The following is a 20,155-nucleotide window of genomic DNA, read 5'->3' on the forward strand; positions in this document are numbered from 1 at the left end:
GTCATGAAATGTTTTTTTCGCATTTAATTGGGTGTGGGGGTCGTGAAGTTATAGACCCATATTCTGAAATATATAAATTCACTAGTCAAGAATATGATTATCCAACAATGATATGGAGTCATGTATGAGTTCACTTGTCTATAATTCAAGGTCGGTCGTGAGTTCTGTTCACGCTCCGGTCACGTACCCATGTGAAATGTTGTATCGCATTTTATTCCATCCTGAAATATGGTGCAGAACAACGAATGGAATATGTTAACATGAGTATCTCACATGTTATTCTGCTGAGAAACTGGTCCAATCAAGGTCCATTCAATTTGCTATGATTGTTAAATACATCCATTTAAGTTCATTGTTCAAGGTCTCCCTTTGCATAAATCCAATTAAAACAGTAAATAAAATGATATGGTACACACCTACACGACAAGTTTCGTGTACATTAGAACTGGGTAATATAAACGGGGAAAAGATAATGACAGGATGGATAGCGCTCTCCATGCAACAAGAGAGGTTCCCTCGTAGAATTGCACATTGACACACTAAGTCGAAGCTTCTCCCTCCAACCGAAGTCTTTTGGAGCTTTTTTCCTCATCCTGACAGCTTGAACCTGTCACCGTGCTATCTGTTGCCTCCAATGAGCACCTCTTGTAAGGTTTAAATCCAGTACGGCGAGCTTTCAACCTTACTTGTCCAAGATCCATCATTGGTAGGCATTTTTCCGCATCTTCTTTGTTGCCAATTAATAGCATGTTACCTTCCACTGCTTGATGATTGGAACACATGTTGGATGCCTGATCATTAAGGTCTAACTGCGATATACATGGACCTTTCTCATCTGGATTTTGCTTAAACTTTTCAAGAATGATCTTTCCCTTATTTCTCAGATCAAGTGTAGGATTAAAACTTTGAGGCAACTTTTCTCTGGTGAAAAGAGCTTGGAAAGCTATCCGTCCCTGTGGAAAAGGTGAGAAGCAGAAATTAGTAAAGCAAGAAATGGTCACTGACGATCTTACAAGAATAAAGCTTTCATTACCTCTTCGGAGACTTCTTTCCAAGATTCAGTTGGACTGATGAAATTTCTACCACGCCGATTCGCAGCGTCTCCTGCTAGAAGGTTAACATTAGGTTCTTGAGGTTCTTCGTTACCTTTATCATCCTTCTCCAAAGCATCTGTCTCCACTTCACTACTTGAAGGTGTGTTAGATCCACAGGAAGAGCGATCTAACGGTTTCCTGCCCTTTCCTGCATTTGGATTACTATTTTCCGTGACTACAGCTCCTTGCTCGATATCAGTACCCGTTAACCCAGTTTTTAGCTTCCTACCTTCGCTCTCCTCCGATTCTGATGATGGTGAATTTGGCGACTTTGAAGCTGATTGTTGTTCTTGCAAAGCTTCAGAGCATTCCGGGACGGGTTGCTGAGCATGGGGAGAATTATGAGTTCCCTCTCTTCCTTCATTCTTGCCTACTCTAGGTTGACAGGCATCCACTTGAATTGATGTTGCTGATGTAGGAATAAAACTGCTTTGAAATGGAGAGCACAATGGTAGGAGCCCATGGGCTGCCCACCATGCAGTTGCAGCTGCTACTGTGGCACCAGCAATTGCTGCCATACTAGGAGCTGAGTTGATCTGGCTTGCAGTGTTGCCTGTTGGAGAATCCGCTGGAGTTTCCATATTTGCATAAGGCCAAAAGCTAGCGGCAAAACTTGCTGCAGCATGTGCTGCTGGGTTTTGCAATAACGCAGAAACAACAAGGCTGGAGAAAGTAGAGGATAATTGAAGAAACGATCGATAATCATCTGGATCACGAATAGGGGTGAAGGTGGGGTGGAAACAAGGAAATGACTGATGAATAGATGATTGTGGAGCATTGCTATGGTGCTCAGATGTAGCAGATGAAGCCGGGTTAGAATACAAATTTGGGAGCCCCGGGATACCACCTATTTGGTGACTCGTAGATTCTTGATATAACATATCTGGGGTAGTTTGAGAACCATTTGTTCCATCAAGAATATGCACTGGCACATGTCTTGGATAGTTGTGCGGCACTTGCATATCATTCCTTGAGAATTCCCCAAAATGATCTGGCTGACTTGGTGGATGTTTTTTCTCGCCTTGTGCCACTTTCTCACTCGACTGGCAAGATTTCCCCCCGTCGAAGATGTTACAAGAGCTGTTACCTTGAAAGGACTGTTTGACATCGAGTCTATCTGACTGTTGATGATCTTTGGATTCAACAGTGAGAAAAGATTTATTTGCTATCTCATGGTTAACCACTCCTTTGTTTACAGGCACAGACTCACTTAAAGCACATAAATCTGTAGGTGCCGCATGTGTTTGCAAGGACTTTCCTAAAGACACGGAGGCTGCAGAAGCACCTTCCTTGAAAAGAGTGAACCCTTGGGAGCAATTTTTCTTGTTCTGGTTTTCTTGTACATTGCCCAGCTTCTCGTTTCCACCAAGTTTCTGATAAAGAACAAGAATATAACTAGCCTTCAAAGAAAACAAAGTAAAAGATGTTCAAGATGAAGAGAAACCCATACCTCAGTAATCGGCTCTTTCTCCAGGTCAAATAAGTTCCTATCCTCACAGATGGAAGAAAAAGGTGTCGATAAATTCCCATCTTTTGTTCCCACCTGTGATGAGGGAACTGCTATGCTCGTCTTACGAGGGTAAGGATTACTTGGTTTCCTTTTAGGTCGTGGAGGAGGAATTTCAATGTCAAGTGCTTGACTTATTGGGACTCCCTTCGTAAGAGCCTCCTTTTCCAACTGGACCAGATTAGGAAACTAAAATGTCAGTCCACAGACTAGTTACTTAACACAATGGCTATAGGAAAATTTAACATGAAAAGAGGAGCAATCAGAGTTTATAATCATTGGACTTGCATAGCTGAATCATCTTGTTAGTGCAACTAAATAGACCTCTCTAATTTGGAAAATACATAATACCTCCGCTCTAATTGTCATTTTAGGAATCTCAGCAGTCCTGAACTTCCAATATTAGAAATCTTACATAGCGGTGATGTTTGGAACAAAAGCCAATTATATCCTACTTAACCCTCTTTTTTTTTTCTTTTTCTTTTTTTTGAGAAGGTAACATATTTGTGTGTGTATATATATATATATATATAAAGACTACACAAAACTGTGTAGTCCCCCTAATTACAGATTACAAAAGTGTAAGCATCTGATCCTGTGTCATCTCACAAAGATTCTAATACATCAGAGATTGATTCATTATCTTCTAAACCTATTCCCTTACACCAAAAGTAGAACAACCCTAAACACTTCATTTTAATCTTCTGGAAATGGTTGGCTTTGTCTTCAAAACAACTTTGGTTTCTCTCTTCCCAAATTGTCCACCAATGCTGGAATAATCTTCTAAACCTATTTAACCCTCTACTAACTAGTATTCCCCAAAAAGACCAAAAGGAAAAAAGAAACAAAGAAAGAAGAACTAGGCTTCAAGATTGAAACAAATATACCAACCCATTACAAACGCCATGCGAGCTGATCCCTTTTCCCTTCCCCAATCCCCCCAGCCAGTCACGCCTTTCCGCCTTCAGCTGCTGCTCCGTTCCCAAGCACTTACTCACTCCTCCCCAACAACTTGTCACTCCCCTACTCCCTTTCCCCACCTCCCCTGTCACTCTTCACTCCTGTATCTCAAGCTCCCATCACCTACGGTCAATCCCCTTTACCCTTCTCCAGCCTACTTGTCACTCTCCAACCATGCAACACAACTTCTAGAGTCCCCGCCTAGACAAGAGTATATCTACTGCTGACCAGTTAAAATTTCAATTGGGACTCAATAGCCATCAAAGATTTTTGTTTTCCCTAAAGAAACAAGCTTCAATTCCTGGTGAAGGCATGACGCATTAATTTGAAACCTTAAAGCTGAAGTTTCAAGTTGCGAGATAGTCTTTATGTCTGAAATTAAAGACATGAGGACATGACAATGAAGATCTAAGTGTATCTTCTAAAATTGAGCTCGAACTTCGAAATTACCAGTGAATTGAGGTACTTTCCGAGCCACAAGCATGTAGGCACCAAGAAGAAATGGTATTTGGTTGAATAATAAAACAATCACATTTATCAAATTCAACTTTGTAGAGAAGAGGCCTCACACGTCTCTCGACTGGGGAGCAGCTATCCTTTTAGTACCACTAAACTAAAGAGGTTTATGTTATTCAACCCCTCATCTCCTCTGAAAAAAAAAATGGGGCTGGTTTGGCTGAGCAGTTTGCACAGCCAAACCAGCCCCATTAACTTTCCTCTCGTAAAAGAATAGTAATTACCTTGTCCAATTGGCCAATACTATGACTTCACTTAAAGGTTTCAATTAGTTTGTTCCTTCCATTAATCTTAGACACAGGACTTCCATAACCAAGAATTTCACTTTCCCCTTTTAAAATATTCCTCTTCTCCCAATATAAAATTTATTTTATTAGTGGAACTGAAGAATATATATATATAAAGATAATTGACTTCTTTACTTTCTCATTTGGCGCTCTGATACTTGATGACAAGTCAAACCATTGTGGGAGAGAGGGGCCTTGTCTATGTTATTTGGTATTGCAAACTAAAAACCAATAGTTGTTTTGCCACTCGAAAATTCATCAGAAATGTAGGATCTGCTGCTGCAATTTTGTTATGGCTTTATGAGCCACATTTTGATATTTATTGAGTACGTTTGGCCTCGTGAGTAAAACATGAGCAAGTGTGGTCCTCGTGGGTGAAGTATCAAAAAACATAACCCCTTAGAGGCAAATTACAAGAAAGTATGACCCTCTATGGCCCTCATGGGTGGATTATAAGTATGGCTCTCATGAGCAAAGTAGGACTTCCTATAAAGACTATGACACATGTTATGCTTCAAATGAGTCTTATGAATGTTTTATTACATGCACATGATCCAAAAGTTCATGGATAAATATGAAATGTTAAATATTCATCACAAAAAACAAATAGTTGTGCTCTAAGCGATGGATTTATGAAGTTATGGTCTCAAAGGCTTGTTCCGCCTTTTGGAAGGAAGTCGATGAGACTTAAAGTATTTTACGTATTCACTCCCTAGTCGTCGTATATTTTTCATACATGTTTGACTCGTGAGGGTGCTACGGGCTAGAGTTATCTCCCTCCGCCTCTTCATAATTGGTGACTCCACACTTATGTGGAGACCTTGATTTTTTATGTGATTCATTTGTGTAGCCAGGGTGCAACTCTATGTTGGTTGTGTTTGTAATCTCTTAGAAGCTCCATGATAATCCTGTCGGAGTACTATATATATGTTTGGCGTAAGCGCCATGATTTGAAGATTACTTTAGCATGTAGTGATTATAAACATTTATTTGGGCAGCTTAAAAGCCCTTATTATGATGATGATGTATAATGGGAAATACGGATATGGATTTACCTGACAAGGTTTAGTTTATTGAGTGTTGGTCACCACACTCTAGTTTTGGGTCATAATAGGTATCAACCAGACTCATCATACTGTTCGGCTACTAATGTTGGGCCACCCACGTTATGCTACTCTATAATAGATATCCAACACTAATTGTGTGTGGTGTGTGTTAACATCCGACAACTGTTAAATGTATGTGTGTGGGGTGTGTTAACATCCAACAACTGTTAAATGTATGTGTTGTGCGTGGAGCGTGTTAAAATCCAACAACTGTTAAATGTATGGGTTCTAATCTCTTCATATGGTCTTAGACAATGCTCACCGCTTGAACTACCTTTCAAGATAAGTTAGGTCCAAAATTCATTTTCTCAACATGACTATATAATATACTCTTCTTTTCTTCAGATTTATCTAATCTATTCCCTTAACAAAGTCCAAACTCTTAGACTCGATTAGGTTAGTTTTATAGCCAAATAAGTTTGTCCGCTTTTGTACCTTTGGTCAATTTTTAGATGTTACGCAGAAAAGGACTACTAAGTAATAAACTTGGCGTAACTGCCACTTACATTAGCAATGACTCATGACATCATGTTTAACCTACAAGTTAAATTCAAAGTGTTATCTCATTCCTCCTTTTCCATTAAACTGCAATTTAGCAAGAAAAAGGTATATCTACCACCCTATAATTTGAGGTATGAGCATTCACAATGGGTGTGTTTAGTACGGAGTAAAATGTTTTCCTAACAAATGTTTTCTTGGAAAATAAGTGGGTTTTGCGGGATAGAATGGGGAGTGAGGGTTCGAGGGTGGCGAGTGGTGGGATGGTCAACGGGTAGGCTTGGGGGAGTTGGGTGGGTGGAGAGGAGACAATGAACTTAGGAATGTGACTTGTAGAACTTGTTCTCCCCACTTCCATTAGGGAAGTCATTCCTCATTTTTAAGGAGTTTGATTTCCCGGAGAAAATATGTGTTTTTTGACCAACCAAACAAGAGAAAATTGAAAAATATTTTCCAACAAGTTCTTGAAGAATAATACTAGAACATTTTATGGTTTCCTCCATACCAAACACACCCAATATCAAGCTAGTTTTATAAACTACTAGCATGTTCTTGAAGAATAAAACTAGAACATTCTATGCTTGTTTCGATTTATCTTACCATAAGTGGCTTCTTTTTCAGTTCATTTTGTCTATGTTACTACGTTAGTATTCATAGCTTCAGAAATGTTCATGTCATTTGAAAGAATTGTTCCCTATTGTTCAAAGAATGGCTGGCCAGGCGGGCGGCATCAATGGGCGGCGACCGCCCACCGGCTACAGAAGCTATTTGAGGCTGTACCAAGATCTTAGAGGCTCTGATACCATGTGAAAATGGTCTTTCACTCAAAACTTTTTAATTATAAGACCAACTATTGTTCAGGAAAAGAAATTAACACCTTATTTCTTACTTCCTCTTTCCCAATTTAAGTGAAGGTGTGACTGGGCACGGAGTTTAAAAGGGCAAGAAAGATTTTTAGAGCTTGTGGTTTAAAACAAGCCTGAGAAATTTCCATGGCAATAAATCATTGGGTAAAATCGGAAGGTTAAAATCAATTTATTACTAAATATCGAAATATGTCATTCTTTTTGGGACTGACTAAAAAGGAAAAAGTATCACATAAGTTGGGACGGCGTGAGTAAATGACTATCATCTATTCCTATTGAAGTCCACGTTGATTGAATTCCTTTTAGTGCATGATGTTTTTTTTTTAACAATGGTAAACATTTCTATATATTAACAGGTATGCTATACCAAACTATCATCTATAGAGGAAACTTATGAGCAATTTCCCATTTGGGCCTTGACTTGACAACCAATTATAGGGTGCCCCTAGTCTTTGGGGGCTTACCATATATACTTTTTATAGTCAACTTTCCATGTTAGTTGATCCTTATGCCCTTACTCCAGATTATCAAGGTACTTTTTCTCAGCTCATGTTAGTCCATCTTTTCAAATTACATACAAAATATGGTAGTTTTTCAACAACCACTATTTCAAGATGCCTAATCCACATCCTTATTTGGAAGTCTCAATAACTAAACATTAGAGCTCATGAAAAGTTTAATATATTAGGACTTATAACTGCTACAACTCAAATTTCAACCTTATTTTAATTGATTTATTTCTGCCCTATTAAATCGCAGCTATTCAAGACCTGGAGCAGTTCCCTTTGAGTTTCAGATTCGTACCAACAGATTGCCGAAGTGCAGGCAGTATCTTCCTTGGTATTCTCTGGGTTTGCCATCTTTTAAAATCTAAGATGACTAATGATTTCCTTGTCCCCACTTGTCTTCAATTAGATGTCAGACAGAACTTCTCCTGTACTGTTGACAGCAACAACACCTCCATTACCAATCCATTCTACTTTTCTCAAATTTGACCTGAAATCCACAAGTTACTTTTGCCTCTTCGATTTGAATTGGTATGTGGGATCTCCATAATCTTTCACATTTACTCCCTAAATCTGAGGTCCTTTCAGGTGATTTTTTGTCTGTGTTTCTTCATATCCACTGACGATTTTAAATTTTTTTACCTCCTACTGCATTTCCCTTATAATATAATCCACGATCGGTTCTTTGGTCCGGGGCTCCAGAGTCCCTTTGGTTTTTAGAACCGTTTGACTTTGATTAACGGGCTCCAATGACGACCCACCAAATTCAGTAGCTCGTGTGGCACCCAGCAGTTGTGTATCCCTGGAGGACCTTGCTTCAACCACAATCCCCATGTCTCCTAGACTTGAACTTCGAGAACTTCGAATTAACCAATTTTCTTTCCCGATCATCAATTCAAGAATCCAGATTCATGTTCCTTTTCACACCTTCGTCGTCCCTTAAATTGCATTGCTGCTATGTTAGTAAGTCTTTGTTCCTTCTCGCCTTCAGATATCCTCTACAAATCTCTTCGATTCGATTCGAGTAATTATCCGTCTTCGATCTGGAATAAGTTTAACTCCTAATAGCACAGCTCTCAATCTCATATCATTATCATCATCTACTACTTATATTGGTCCAGGGAATCTTCATCTTTTGGCTCACAGATTCTTGACTTGGGTGTCTCCAACCATAGCTTGGTAAAAGAAGTCATTCTCTACACTTAATCCACCTCTAGTCTTTCCCCAATCAACTAGCTAATTAATCAAAAACTGTAGTTAAAAGATCATATGATTTTCTAATTTCCGTCATTAAACTTTAACATCCCTAGTTGCACCTGAAAGTCCCTATAATACGATCGGAAATTAGTAAATTGGCAAAAAACCTAAATTATTCTATAACCTTCTGGGTTGACTCTATTTTTATACGATACTGGAGTACGGAGAAGAGGATTAGAATTTGAAATGCAATATGACTCACTGGCCACATTTTCTCGATCCTACAGGAGCTTCCCCGAGCTTGTATTCCCACAATCTTAAATAATTGCAACATGGTATAAAACAGAGACTAATATTGAACTAGATTGGGCAAACCTTTTAAAAAAAGTAATAATGCATTAAGATGTTAGGAAATCTCTGATATACAACAGGTAATAAAGGAAGAGAATCCAAGCAAAAATAAAAAGGAAGCTAAGAAGGCTATTATTAGTAAAGCCCGAGGGGAAGCTCTAGATGGCTTGTACCAAAAGCTAGGGACACGTTAAGAGGAGAAAGAAATGTTGCAAAACTGAAGAATGATTAAGGATTTAAACTAAGTATATTAAAGATGATTCTCGACAAATTTTGACAAGAGATAATGAGATTAATGAGAGATGCAGAGGCTATTTTGATCAATTGTTCAACTCAAACCAAAAGAATAACATTTTGGACCTGCAGACGTCTGTGCATGATAGAAACTTTAACTGCACTCACAGAATTAAGCCGTCAGAGATAAAGGATGCCATGGAAAATATAAGGATAAGGAAATCTTGGGGTCCAGATAGTATCCCCATTGCGGTTTGGAAGTGTCTAGGGGAGGTTGGAGTAGAGTGGCTCACCAAGCTATTCAATGCTATACTAAGAAGTGGTAGGAATGGCCGACGAGTGGAGAAAGAGTACTCTTGTTCCAATTTATAAGAACAAAGGAGATATTCAAAGTTGTGTGAACTATCAGGTCATTGAAGTCATGAGTCATAGGATGAATTCTGGAAAGAGTGATAAAGTGTAGACTTAGGAATGCGATAAGAGTGACAGAGCCAATTTGGATGTATGCTTGGTAAATATACAACAGAGGCTATATATTTGCTAAGAAGATTTATGGAAATTTATCGCGAAAGGCAAGATCTACACGTGGTCTACATTGACTAAGAGAAAGTATAGAGTACCGCAAAAGATCCTTGGTGGGTGATGGAGAAGAGAGGGATTCATATTCAATATATGAATGCCATAAAGTACATGTACAAATGAGTCGCCACTAGTGTGAGAACAGTAGTAGGAGGTACAAAAGAATTCCCTATAACAGTGGGTTTATACCAAGGATCAACATTGAGCCCGTACTTGCTTACCCTGGTTATGGATGAGCTAACCGACACAATATTAGATGAGGTATCATGGTATATGTTATTTGATGCTAATAGTGTTAATTGACGAAACCAATGATAATTCCAACCAAAAACTTAAACTATGGAGAAAAACTCTAGAGAATAAGAGTTTTAGGATAAGTAAAAATAATATCAAGTACATGAATGCAAGTTTAGTCAGCATGAGAAGAGCGAAGTTGAGGTGAGACTAGACAGAACTGTTGTGCCAAAACACAAACAATATAGGTATTTAGAATAGTTGTTTCAAGAGAATGGAATTATAGATTGAAGATGTTACTCAAATTTAAAACAAGATGGTTGACATAGAGAAATGCTACCGGAGTGCTATGATGGAAGGATGCCTACCAAAATAACAATTATAACACCAACAATATTATATGGTAGTGAATATTGGGCTGCTAAGGTCCAATATATCCACAAGATAAGTATTATGGAGATGTGGATGCCAAGATGAACTTACCACATGCACCACAAGGTGAAGTAACATATATTGAGGATAAAATGAGAGAGGGTCATCAACTCAACCGAGTTGATATAGTACCACGCCGAGCTGAGTCCTACCGACCTTTGCTACACTACAATCAACTTGAGCAGAGCCAAGTCCAAGTTGACTATTTAACTTTCGCTTCTGTGCGGCACTACTACACCTTTAGAAAAAATTAGTTTCACAATTTTTTTCTTAGAAAAAGAAAAGAAAATTTACTTTTATAATAAAATGATGAATTTAGAAAAAGGATTATTACCTCCGTCTTATTTCATGTAATGATGTTTTTTCTGGTACGGAGTTTATGAAACAAAGAAAGACTGCCTTTTGGAACTTGTGGCCTTATAAAATCATCTCATTAAGAGTAAAATAGGAAGTTTAAATTTAAGTTATCTTTAAATACAAAAAACGTTACATTATTTTTGGGAGAAACAAGAAGGAAAGTTTTTCACATAAAATGGGAAATATGAAGTATAAGATTAATAGTTTAATTTGATAATTGAATTCATATGTCATTGAAATATAAGATACTAGTTTATATTTAGGGTTTATTTTCAGACAAGGTCAATTAAATATATAAAATAAAATTGAACTTTCAAAGCAAAAAATAAATTAAAAAAGTCTTGTAATAAGTTGATTTCGTTAAGTTTGCATTCTTAACTTTAAAATTTTATGCATTACACCTTAATCATTCTTTTATAAGTAATTACATTTTACTCAATCATAAAGTAGGCTTAAGTTATAATCTGATTAAAATTTTAATTGCATAGAATTAAAAACGCACAAAATACAAACTTAAAATATTTATTTATTGATTATCAAATTAACAATTAAATTAATTACTACTTTTAGTTAATAATTGAATTTATTTTTAAATGAATACTTTTGCAACTCAACCGAGCCGAGTCAAGCCTATGTTACTTAGTTGAGACTTGAGACCGAGCATAACCAAGAGTTTTTACCGAGCCTAACCGCCTGCTGACTGAGAATGAGATAAATCAAGCTGAGCTTTGATTGAATCTAAGCAGAGCAAAATCTCGAAGCGGCATGACTCTATAAACGTCCTAGCAGGAGCTATGTTAAATGAGAAAGGGTTACTTAACAATTTTGGCAGTAGTTTACAAACACAACAGTTTACATCCTGAATCATTGTCCTACCAAAGTTGTAGCAAAAGCGACCTCCAATTGAAGCACAGAGTGGAGTGAACCCATATGTAAGTCATCTTAGGATTTTCAAAAGCATTTTTTTTTTTTTTTTAAATTAAGTTTTTGACAGCATATGTTATGCTCATAATCATATAGAAAAAAAAAAGTAGCAAATTTGATGAAAAAAGTGAAGATGCTTTCATGTAAGTTGTCTACTAGAGTTCTGTGAAACTAAAGGTATTCCTTGCTTAATGCTAATGCTAGAAGAACTGTTGTTAACAAAGACGTCATATTTTCATGAGGATGATAATTGGAATCTGATGTGAAGTGCAGGTCACCATATACAACCAAGGAAGCAAAAGTTGAAGTAATATTATTATTTCCTACAACTTTAAATATCAATCCAGCTGAAGACCCAACAACATATTCAACTTCTCCTCCAAGAAAAGAGAGAGAGTCTGATCGAAGTATATGAGTTTTGAAATTTTATAACAGTTGAACCAGAAATGCGGCAGAAGTAGTGAAAGAAGAAGCCCAACTAAAAGGCAATGAAAAGGGAGACACATAATTGACCAAACCAAACATCAGGCTGGTTCATCTACCTCAAGGAAGAGAAATGAGTGCGCTATGATGGATCCACAAAATATAGTTAGATTACAATGACTCTGCGCAGACAATAAAGCAAGGTTGGTTGCAGGAGAATTCACGGAAAAAGAGGATACTTTGCTTATGACATTTTCACCTATTGCAGCTAGAAGCTATTCAATTGTTAATTTCTTGCAACTCAAAAGTAATGGTAAAGACTTTTCAACTTGATCTTAGTTCCATTAAAAGATCTATGTTTTTAGGAATTTTGTGAGGAAATTACTTATCTAGAAAGTTTATGTTAACCAATCTCAAGGTTTCTGGGTGAGAAGAGGAGAGCATAGAAATTTTTTTTCTTACAAAAGAAATAGAGTTTATAAGTTGAAAGGGGCGATCGTGGGTTAAAAGAAGCTCCTTGAACTTGATACTGTGAGAATAATCGTTATCTCACTAAGGTTATCCACAAAGCACATCTGACCATAATTTTTATGTTTTGATCAATGGGATTTAGGTGCTTATTCTCTGCATCCATGTAGATGATTGGTTTTCAGTAAAAATTCCAGCCTCATGAATGAACACAGAAGTGACACGGGGAGAACTTACGAGATGACTGATACGCAAATCCTGCATTATTGTTCCAAGGGATTGAAGTGTCCCAAAAAAAGGAGAAGGTATTCGTTTTGATAGGAGTATGAAGCAATATACTTAATCAATTCAAGACGGAGAATTGCAAGCAGCGTAAACCCGACAGGAACTAATGACAATAGAAGAACAATAATGTGAAAAGAATGCAGTTACTTCAACATAGAAGACTGATAGGCAAGTTGTTATATCTTATTGCTACAAAAACTTACCTAGCATTTGCAGCAAGTCTGCCGTCAAAATTCATGCAAGAACCAAGCGAAATACATGAGATACTTGAAATGTACTCAGACTATGGAATATCTGATGTCTGTAGATTATGTGAACTTGATTGGTTATGCAGATAGAGATTGGGCTGGAAGTCAGGATGACATGAAAAGTACTTATAAAATTTTGTTTGCACTTGGATGAGGAATATTTTCTTGGTTGTCGAAAAAGGGAAAGGTTGTTGCTCAATCATTCTCTGAAGCAGGATATATTGCTATATCAAAAACGCCATGAGTTAATTGGCTACGTAAAGATATTGGCTATAAAGACGACGAAGAAAGTGTAATCCATGGTAAGAACAAATCTGCTATAGTCATGAGTGGAGACCAAGTAATCATGACAGATGAAAGCACATAATCATAAAATACCATTTCATCATAGAAGTTTCTGAAACTGATCTTTTTTTTATTGTTTCTGAAAACGGTCTTAACTTAACTCAAGCATTGAACAACTCAAAATAGTTAACTGACATACTAACCAAGTCACTCTCTAAAGAGAAGTTTGCCTACCTAAGAGATGATTGGAATCATGAAGCAGAGCACTGGAATTCATGAACTTCATTTTAATAGATTGAGTCTTTTTCAGTTTTCCACGAATTGAATTTATTCCCACAGTTTACACAGTGTTAAAGTTCACATACTATCACACTTTACAAAAAGTCCATCAACGCAAATAAAAGTTTCAAAACTATGGGTGAATATAAAACAAACAGTTGCTTTAAAAAAATGCAAAAGAATGGATAATTCAGCCTTGACGTACCTTGAGACTATGACTACTCTTATAATCATGAGTTTGCATGCAACATACATACTATTACATGACACACATTCCAAACCCAAGAAAAGAGGATCAGATTATCATACAGAGTTTTACTTCTAATATCATATTAACCAAGTCACTCCCAAAAGTATTTTAGGCAATGTACATATGTAGAATAGAAACATCCAAACCCAGAGCGTTGACTAAAGCATCTCAAATAGTAGAATTCACCTCTACTTAAAAGCTTCAGGCTTTAGGAGAGATAGTGTAAAGCCCCGTAAGTTTTGGACGTTTATTCATGAAGTCGTCCCACATCGGTCTTCAAAAAGATGGGTGGTCTTTTTAATATGGCTTGGGCAATCCTCACCTCTTGAGCTAGATTCTAGGGTTGAGTTACGCCCAGTGTCCATCTCTTTACATGATTGCTGATGTTAAGCCCCCATATTAAATTGTCCATGCTCCGAATGTACAGAATTGTGCTTGAGGGGTGTGAAGAAGTCCCACATCGGTCTTCAAGGGGATGGGTGGTCTCTTTAATATGGCTTGGCTTGGCAATCCTCACTTCTTGAGCTAGCCTTTGGGGTTGAGTTAGGACCAAGATTCATATCTTTACAATTCAAGACAATTAAAAACTTTAACTAAGTTCTTAAGGTAGCCCCAAGGTGTGTGAGACCCACACGAGGGTAATACAATCCTTGGAATATGTCAACGAGATTACGGTGTGTTTTGGAAGGGGTTTGGAGTGGTAGGAAGGTCAATAGAAATAAAACATGGAAAAAGTCGCCCAAGATAGCACAAGACCTAACTTTAAACGAGCATTACTCACAATATCCAACAAATTAGGCTATGACTAAAACATGAAATTGTAGCCTTCAAGTCTAGTTTCCGATGGTTCAAACCGTTCATCATTTGAACATCCCTACAAAAAGTTATGGCTTTTTTTTGCGCAATTGAGGGGCCGCACAAAAAGCTAACTAGATAAGTTGCCAGAATAGAGATATTCAAAGCGCGAAAAAGCGTGCACCTGACTGGTACAGCCTATAAATACCCCATGCACGGGATTTTAGCTAATTTTAACACCCCAATGAGTTTTTTTTATGACGAGGAAACCTGCAGCCGCTATCCATCGGGTGCGTACAGGGTAAACTCCGCTCTTGTACAATAGCCCACAAACCACACAAGAGAGATAACCCGCAATAGACAAGCCCCGTGCGATGAGCTCGACCTAGAAGGCAAATCCCCTGCAGTGGTAGGTAGGGAGTTTCGAACCTGTGACTTCCATTACGAAAGCCTCATGCTCAACCAACTGACCCACCCTTGCAAGTACACCCAATGAGTTAGGACTATTCTCTGTCAAGCAAATCCGACCAAGACCAACTCCCCACTAACCAAGGTGTTTTTGGAGTATTTTTCGGTTAAATACTACTTTTAAACATCTGTGTTAACATCATTCAACCTTTGAATCTATATATTTTTTCCCAAATCTTCAAGTTGGTCAAGAACACCCTAAACTTTGATTTTTCAAAATTTGGTCCGCGAAGGTGATTCCACCACTCCAAATTCAATTTTTATGGTTATTTACAAGGTAAATGATATCAATAGTGTTGATTGGTGGTTGGAAAGTGCTAATAAATGAACCCTAGGTTCCACCATTTGTGGAGGTTGTGGGTATTGGTAGAAGAAGATGAATAGTACGACAAATGAGTTGAATGTTTGTTTCTAGTGATTCTAATATATTAATAGTTGTCTTTGTGTGACCTATAGGTCACAAATTCAAGCCACGGAAGTCGTCACTAATGCTTGCAATTGCATTATGGTAGGCTGTCTACATCACACCCTTGGAGTGCGGCCCTTCCCCGGAACCTACTAATGCGGGATGCTTTGTGACAACTGCCCTTTTTTTGAATTATCAAGTGCACTTTATGAAAAAGTGAAATTTGGATTGGAAGAGGGGTTGTAGCCACTTTGTAAACTCTAAATGAATTGAAACAAATTCAACTGAACTCAAATTGATAGAAATCGATTACAATAGTGTAGATTGAGTTGAATTAAATGTTTGGAGCGTTGTTGAGCTTGTTTGGAAGGTATAGCAATGTAAGTTAACATGTACCTTCCTTTAAGACGATTTTGCAAAAAATGCATGAATGTAAGCTTATAAAGATGTTTGCATAGTTTCGTGTGTATGAGTCAATGAGCAAGATACGTTGGCTAATTGATTGCCTTGAAATTAAAGATAGCACAACAATGAGTTTATAATAACTTGAGAAGTTTCTATGAAAGTAAATGAGGAGGTTGAGCTAATGCTTCATGTTTAACTTGATTGCAGATACTGAATTGCTATCAAGTTAATATTAAAGCAATGATTTTTTTTTTATTATTTATGGGCTAAATATCCCCATTACGCTAGGGGTACGGTTTGCGTACATCCCATCCTACCCTACCCTGACCCCACGTGTGGGATTACACTAAGTATGTTTGTTATTATGTGGGCTAAATATGACAAACTCTTGATGAGTTATGGGCCTAAAAATGATCAAATGATGATTTCTTTTATCAGGTAAACATTTCATTAGTCAAAGGGCCAAAATCGGCCGTATACAAGAAGTATACCAAAAGGTAAAGAACCTACAAAAAAACATGATTTTCCAAAAAATTCACCCAATCCTCTATGGAACTACATGGATGCACCAAATATAAATAAGGGACCGAAGACTACTCCTCAACTGCCCAAAACACATTTCTACCCCCTTGATCAGATGATCAAATGATGATGTTAAATGTTTTTTGTAGAACCTTAAGATTGAGAGGTCATTCATTCTAAAAGCTGAAATGTTTGTCTAGAAACTAAACATGCCAGCGTAGGATAATAGTTAAACCAAGATGGTTACTACTACTACCAACCTAAACTGGGAGTACAACATTTAGGGTGCTAGCCCCTCCAACAGTTGACTCATGCAACAATATGGTGAGTTTGCCTTAATAATTGGGTGTCAGCCGTCCGTCGTGATACTTCTCATGGTGTATATATGATGATATGATGATGTCATTGTATAGAGAGACTCCCTAACTTAAAAGGAAGAAGTTTCTAAATTACGCTTTGACTCAAATTTTGTCAGCTCTCACATGAACTGTTTTTCAATTGTTTAAAGTTTCATTAACTGCATTGTTATGAAATGTCATAATATATATTATTTTATCTTGCATCCTGGAGTTTTAAAGACGTGACTCGAAATCTTTTTATGAGGAGTCAATGATGCTTCGTGGGGCAACTTACTTGATTGTTTCAGATCCTATTGTGTTCGAAGCGGATGGTACATGCTAGTTACTTTTGATGGGCCCCACCTCCACTCCCAAGGTTGCATGGGATAGGTAGCTTTTTTTTGGATGAGCTGAGAATTTATGTCCCGTGCCATCATTATCATATATGTTCTTGGAGGTTCTAATTACATTGTGGAAGGTTTGTGCACATGGGAACTATCATTTTATTTCTCTTGTCATGTTAATGATGATGTTACTACCTTTTTCCCTACTTATGTAATATGGCCACAGGCCTAACTTACATTTTGAATTAGAAAAGCTAGCTTCATGTTGACGCTTGTGTTTACGTCAGACTCTTATATTTATTAAGTGTGTGACCATCTCATCTAAAAGCTTAAGTTGTTAGAGACAGAGCACACTTTTATTTACTTAATTATGTTCTCAACACGCCCCTTCACGTGCGGACCTGAATCTTTTTCATACGCCCAGCATGTGAATTTTTCTTTTTTGATAACTCGATCCCAGGACCTATGCCTGCTCTGATACCATATTGAAGACTGTGACCATCTCGTCTAAAAGTAAGCTGTTAGAGAGATGACACTTTTATTTACTCAATTAGATTCTCAACAATATTGACCTTATAATGATGGAATTTGGGGTAGCTATATTAATGTGGTTCGCTCGGTGGGAGTTGAAGGCACTGGGTGCCGGTCATGCCTTCCTTTTTGGCGTTTGACAGATAGTCATTCCTATTCCTATTCATATTATGTAATCAACACGTCCCCATGTGCCTGACCCAAACAATTGTGGGTCAAGCATGTGGAAGTTTTTCCGTCACAGGTGGCAATTAGACTTGAAGATCATTGCCCCTATTGATATATGTTTATTTATATGACTCACAGAGAGATATCTACTTAGAATATGTACTTGCTGACAGCAAACAATGATCAATAAGTCTATAAAGTAAGTGTGATGCACAATAAAATCAAATCATGGAACCATCAAGTAAATGATCTAACTAAGCACAAGGTCAAAGGTAGCTAATGACCTTTGTAAAGAACTTCTGCGCATGACTTCTGATCTGCACTGCAGTTTTTGTTCCTACGTGTTCTGCACAATAGCAAAAGAATAAAATAACTAAACAACCACAAAAAAGCCTCAAGGTAAGAGAATACATAGACGCATAACAGATAGAATGTTGACCCCAAATCCCGAAAGAAGAGATATTCAGTGGATTGAGCTGTAAGTGATAAAAGAAACATCACAAGAGTCATCAGACAAAGACCTATTTTCACAAATACATGCACTAATCGGTTTTCTGCATACCAGTTGTCACGAATGATATTTATCAGAAAGATACCAAGGCTAATAGTCTGGTTCCAACAAATAAAATGAAAGAGGAACATAAATTGTACCTTCTATGCGCTGCCAAGCACGCCCATAGAGTTTCAAAGCTTCTAGGAACCTATTGTGCTCCTCCTCTGTCCATCGCTCTCGTTGCTTAGTGATTGTATACGGTTTCCTTGTCTGCCATAAAAACAACATCATTAGACTTGTATAAATAGCTTATCAACCAAAAAGTAGAGTCATATTATTATACAAAATAAGGCACCTTAACAAGAAGCTCCTCCCCAGAGGAGTAAGCGTCCATCAAAATACAAGGACCAAACGTAGCTAGCGCTGCTTCAAGTCCTCAGGGACAAAAAGGGGATACAGAACGAATCTTCTTCTTCCGATTCTCCCCACAACATCAGTTACTATCAAATATAGTTTAGCCGTGGTTGTGTAGTACAAAAGAACCTGATAATGTAACACTACTGCAAAAGAGAGGAACATGTAACAAACAGACATTGTATAATGATCCGCCTTCGTTTCCCCATAATCAATTGTAAGATCTTAATTTAAAATGGAAATTCATAAATATCTCAGACCTTCCTCCAGATTTCTAAAATATACAGCAAGTACTATCTGCTAATTAATTTTGATTTTTCTAAAATTAAATCAGAGTCCACCAGGATAGACGTGGTAGACAGAAAATTCCTTATCCAGAATTGCTCACCAAAACGAACCGCATGATGCCTAAACCTTTACAAAATCAAATCAAAAACAAACAAACACACAAAAGTAGTAAGTTTCATAAATAAACTCAATTACAACAACAACAATATACCCAGTGATAAATAAACTCAATTAGCTACTTGTTAATTCAGTAAGCAATTTCACAGCTGAATAAACTTAGGTCCCGTTTGGCCATGAATAGTTTCACCTTTTTCCGGAAAAATGTTTGGACATAGATCGTCAAAAAGCTGTTTTCACAATTTTCACTCCAAATCAGTCACAAAATTCCAAAAACAACTCCAATTTATATTCATGTCCAAACACAACTCTTATATCCAAATAGTACTATTTTCAACTCGAAAACAAATACTATTTTTTTTTTTCTTCAAATTTCGCAATCCTTACGTCCAAACGCCCCCTAAGTTAGCCAAAATCAAATCTAAGCAAAAACTTGAATTGTTACAATATTCCAGAAAACTGTTTGGACATAGTATTGTTTTCACAATTTTCACTCCAAATCACTCACAAAAAAAAAAAAAAAAAAAAAAACAACTCCAATTTGTATTCATGTCCAAACAGAACTCCAATATCCAAATATCATTTTCAACTTGAAAACAACTATACTACTTTTTTCAAAATTTCACAATTCTTATGTCCAAACGGTGACTTAAAAGTTTAGCCAAAAATAAAATCTATAACAAGGAAAAAACCCTAGAGATTTGGTAAAGTAATACCTTGGAAGAAAACCATGTTGTAAGAAGATAGTACTAGATTTTCCAATCATGCATGAACTGAAAACTCAAACTCATCCACCACCACTTGTACAACAAAAACACATAGTGTTTTTTTTTTTTTTAGTAGATCGAAGAAATGAAGTACTACACAAAGTACAATCAATAATCGAAATAGTTGAGAAAGAGAGCACTATAGTTGGAAGCAAATGAAGAAGAAGAGAGACAACAGGCAACAGCTTTTTGTTTTAATTTTTAAGAAAAACC

General features: G+C 37.2%; 1 protein-coding gene across 2 annotated transcripts; it reads right to left on the reverse strand.

Moving 5' to 3' along the window:
* Positions 1 to 293: 293 nt before the first annotated feature.
* On the reverse strand, positions 294 to 20,096 carry LOC132053484 (protein LATE ELONGATED HYPOCOTYL). 2 transcript variants are annotated; one of them, XM_059445540.1, is made up of 8 exons: positions 19,892 to 20,096; positions 19,159 to 19,184; positions 18,712 to 18,916; positions 18,515 to 18,626; positions 18,148 to 18,209; positions 2,545 to 2,772; positions 1,034 to 2,467; positions 294 to 953 (listed from the first exon to the last, which is right to left on the reverse strand). In XM_059445540.1, exons 3-8 carry the CDS (start codon positions 18,748 to 18,750, stop codon positions 540 to 542), a joined length of 2,289 nt encoding a protein of 762 aa, XP_059301523.1. In that variant the 5' UTR covers positions 18,751 to 18,916; positions 19,159 to 19,184; positions 19,892 to 20,096; the 3' UTR covers positions 294 to 539. The 2 variants fall into 2 exon arrangements, with proteins under 2 accessions (XP_059301523.1, XP_059301524.1); XM_059445541.1 differs by having other exon boundaries at positions 19,031 to 19,184.
* Positions 20,097 to 20,155: the final 59 nt, after the last annotated feature.

The sequence above is a fragment of the Lycium ferocissimum genome, chromosome 4 (assembly GCF_029784015.1).
Source record: "Lycium ferocissimum isolate CSIRO_LF1 chromosome 4, AGI_CSIRO_Lferr_CH_V1, whole genome shotgun sequence".
Classification (NCBI taxonomy): domain Eukaryota; kingdom Viridiplantae; phylum Streptophyta; class Magnoliopsida; order Solanales; family Solanaceae; genus Lycium; species Lycium ferocissimum.

Coding starts and splice junctions, on each gene's coding strand:
- LOC132053484 (XM_059445540.1), bottom strand. CDS start 18,750: ATGGACGCTTACTCCTCTGGGGAGGAGCTTCTTGTTAAG. Junction 2,773..18,147: donor CGCAGAAGTTCTTTACAAAG/GTCATTAGCTAC, acceptor AATCTGGTCCAG/TTGGAAAAGGAGGCTCTTAC. Junction 954..1,033: donor GGAAAGAAGTCTCCGAAGAG/GTAATGAAAGCT, acceptor CCTTTTCCACAG/GGACGGATAGCTTTCCAAGC.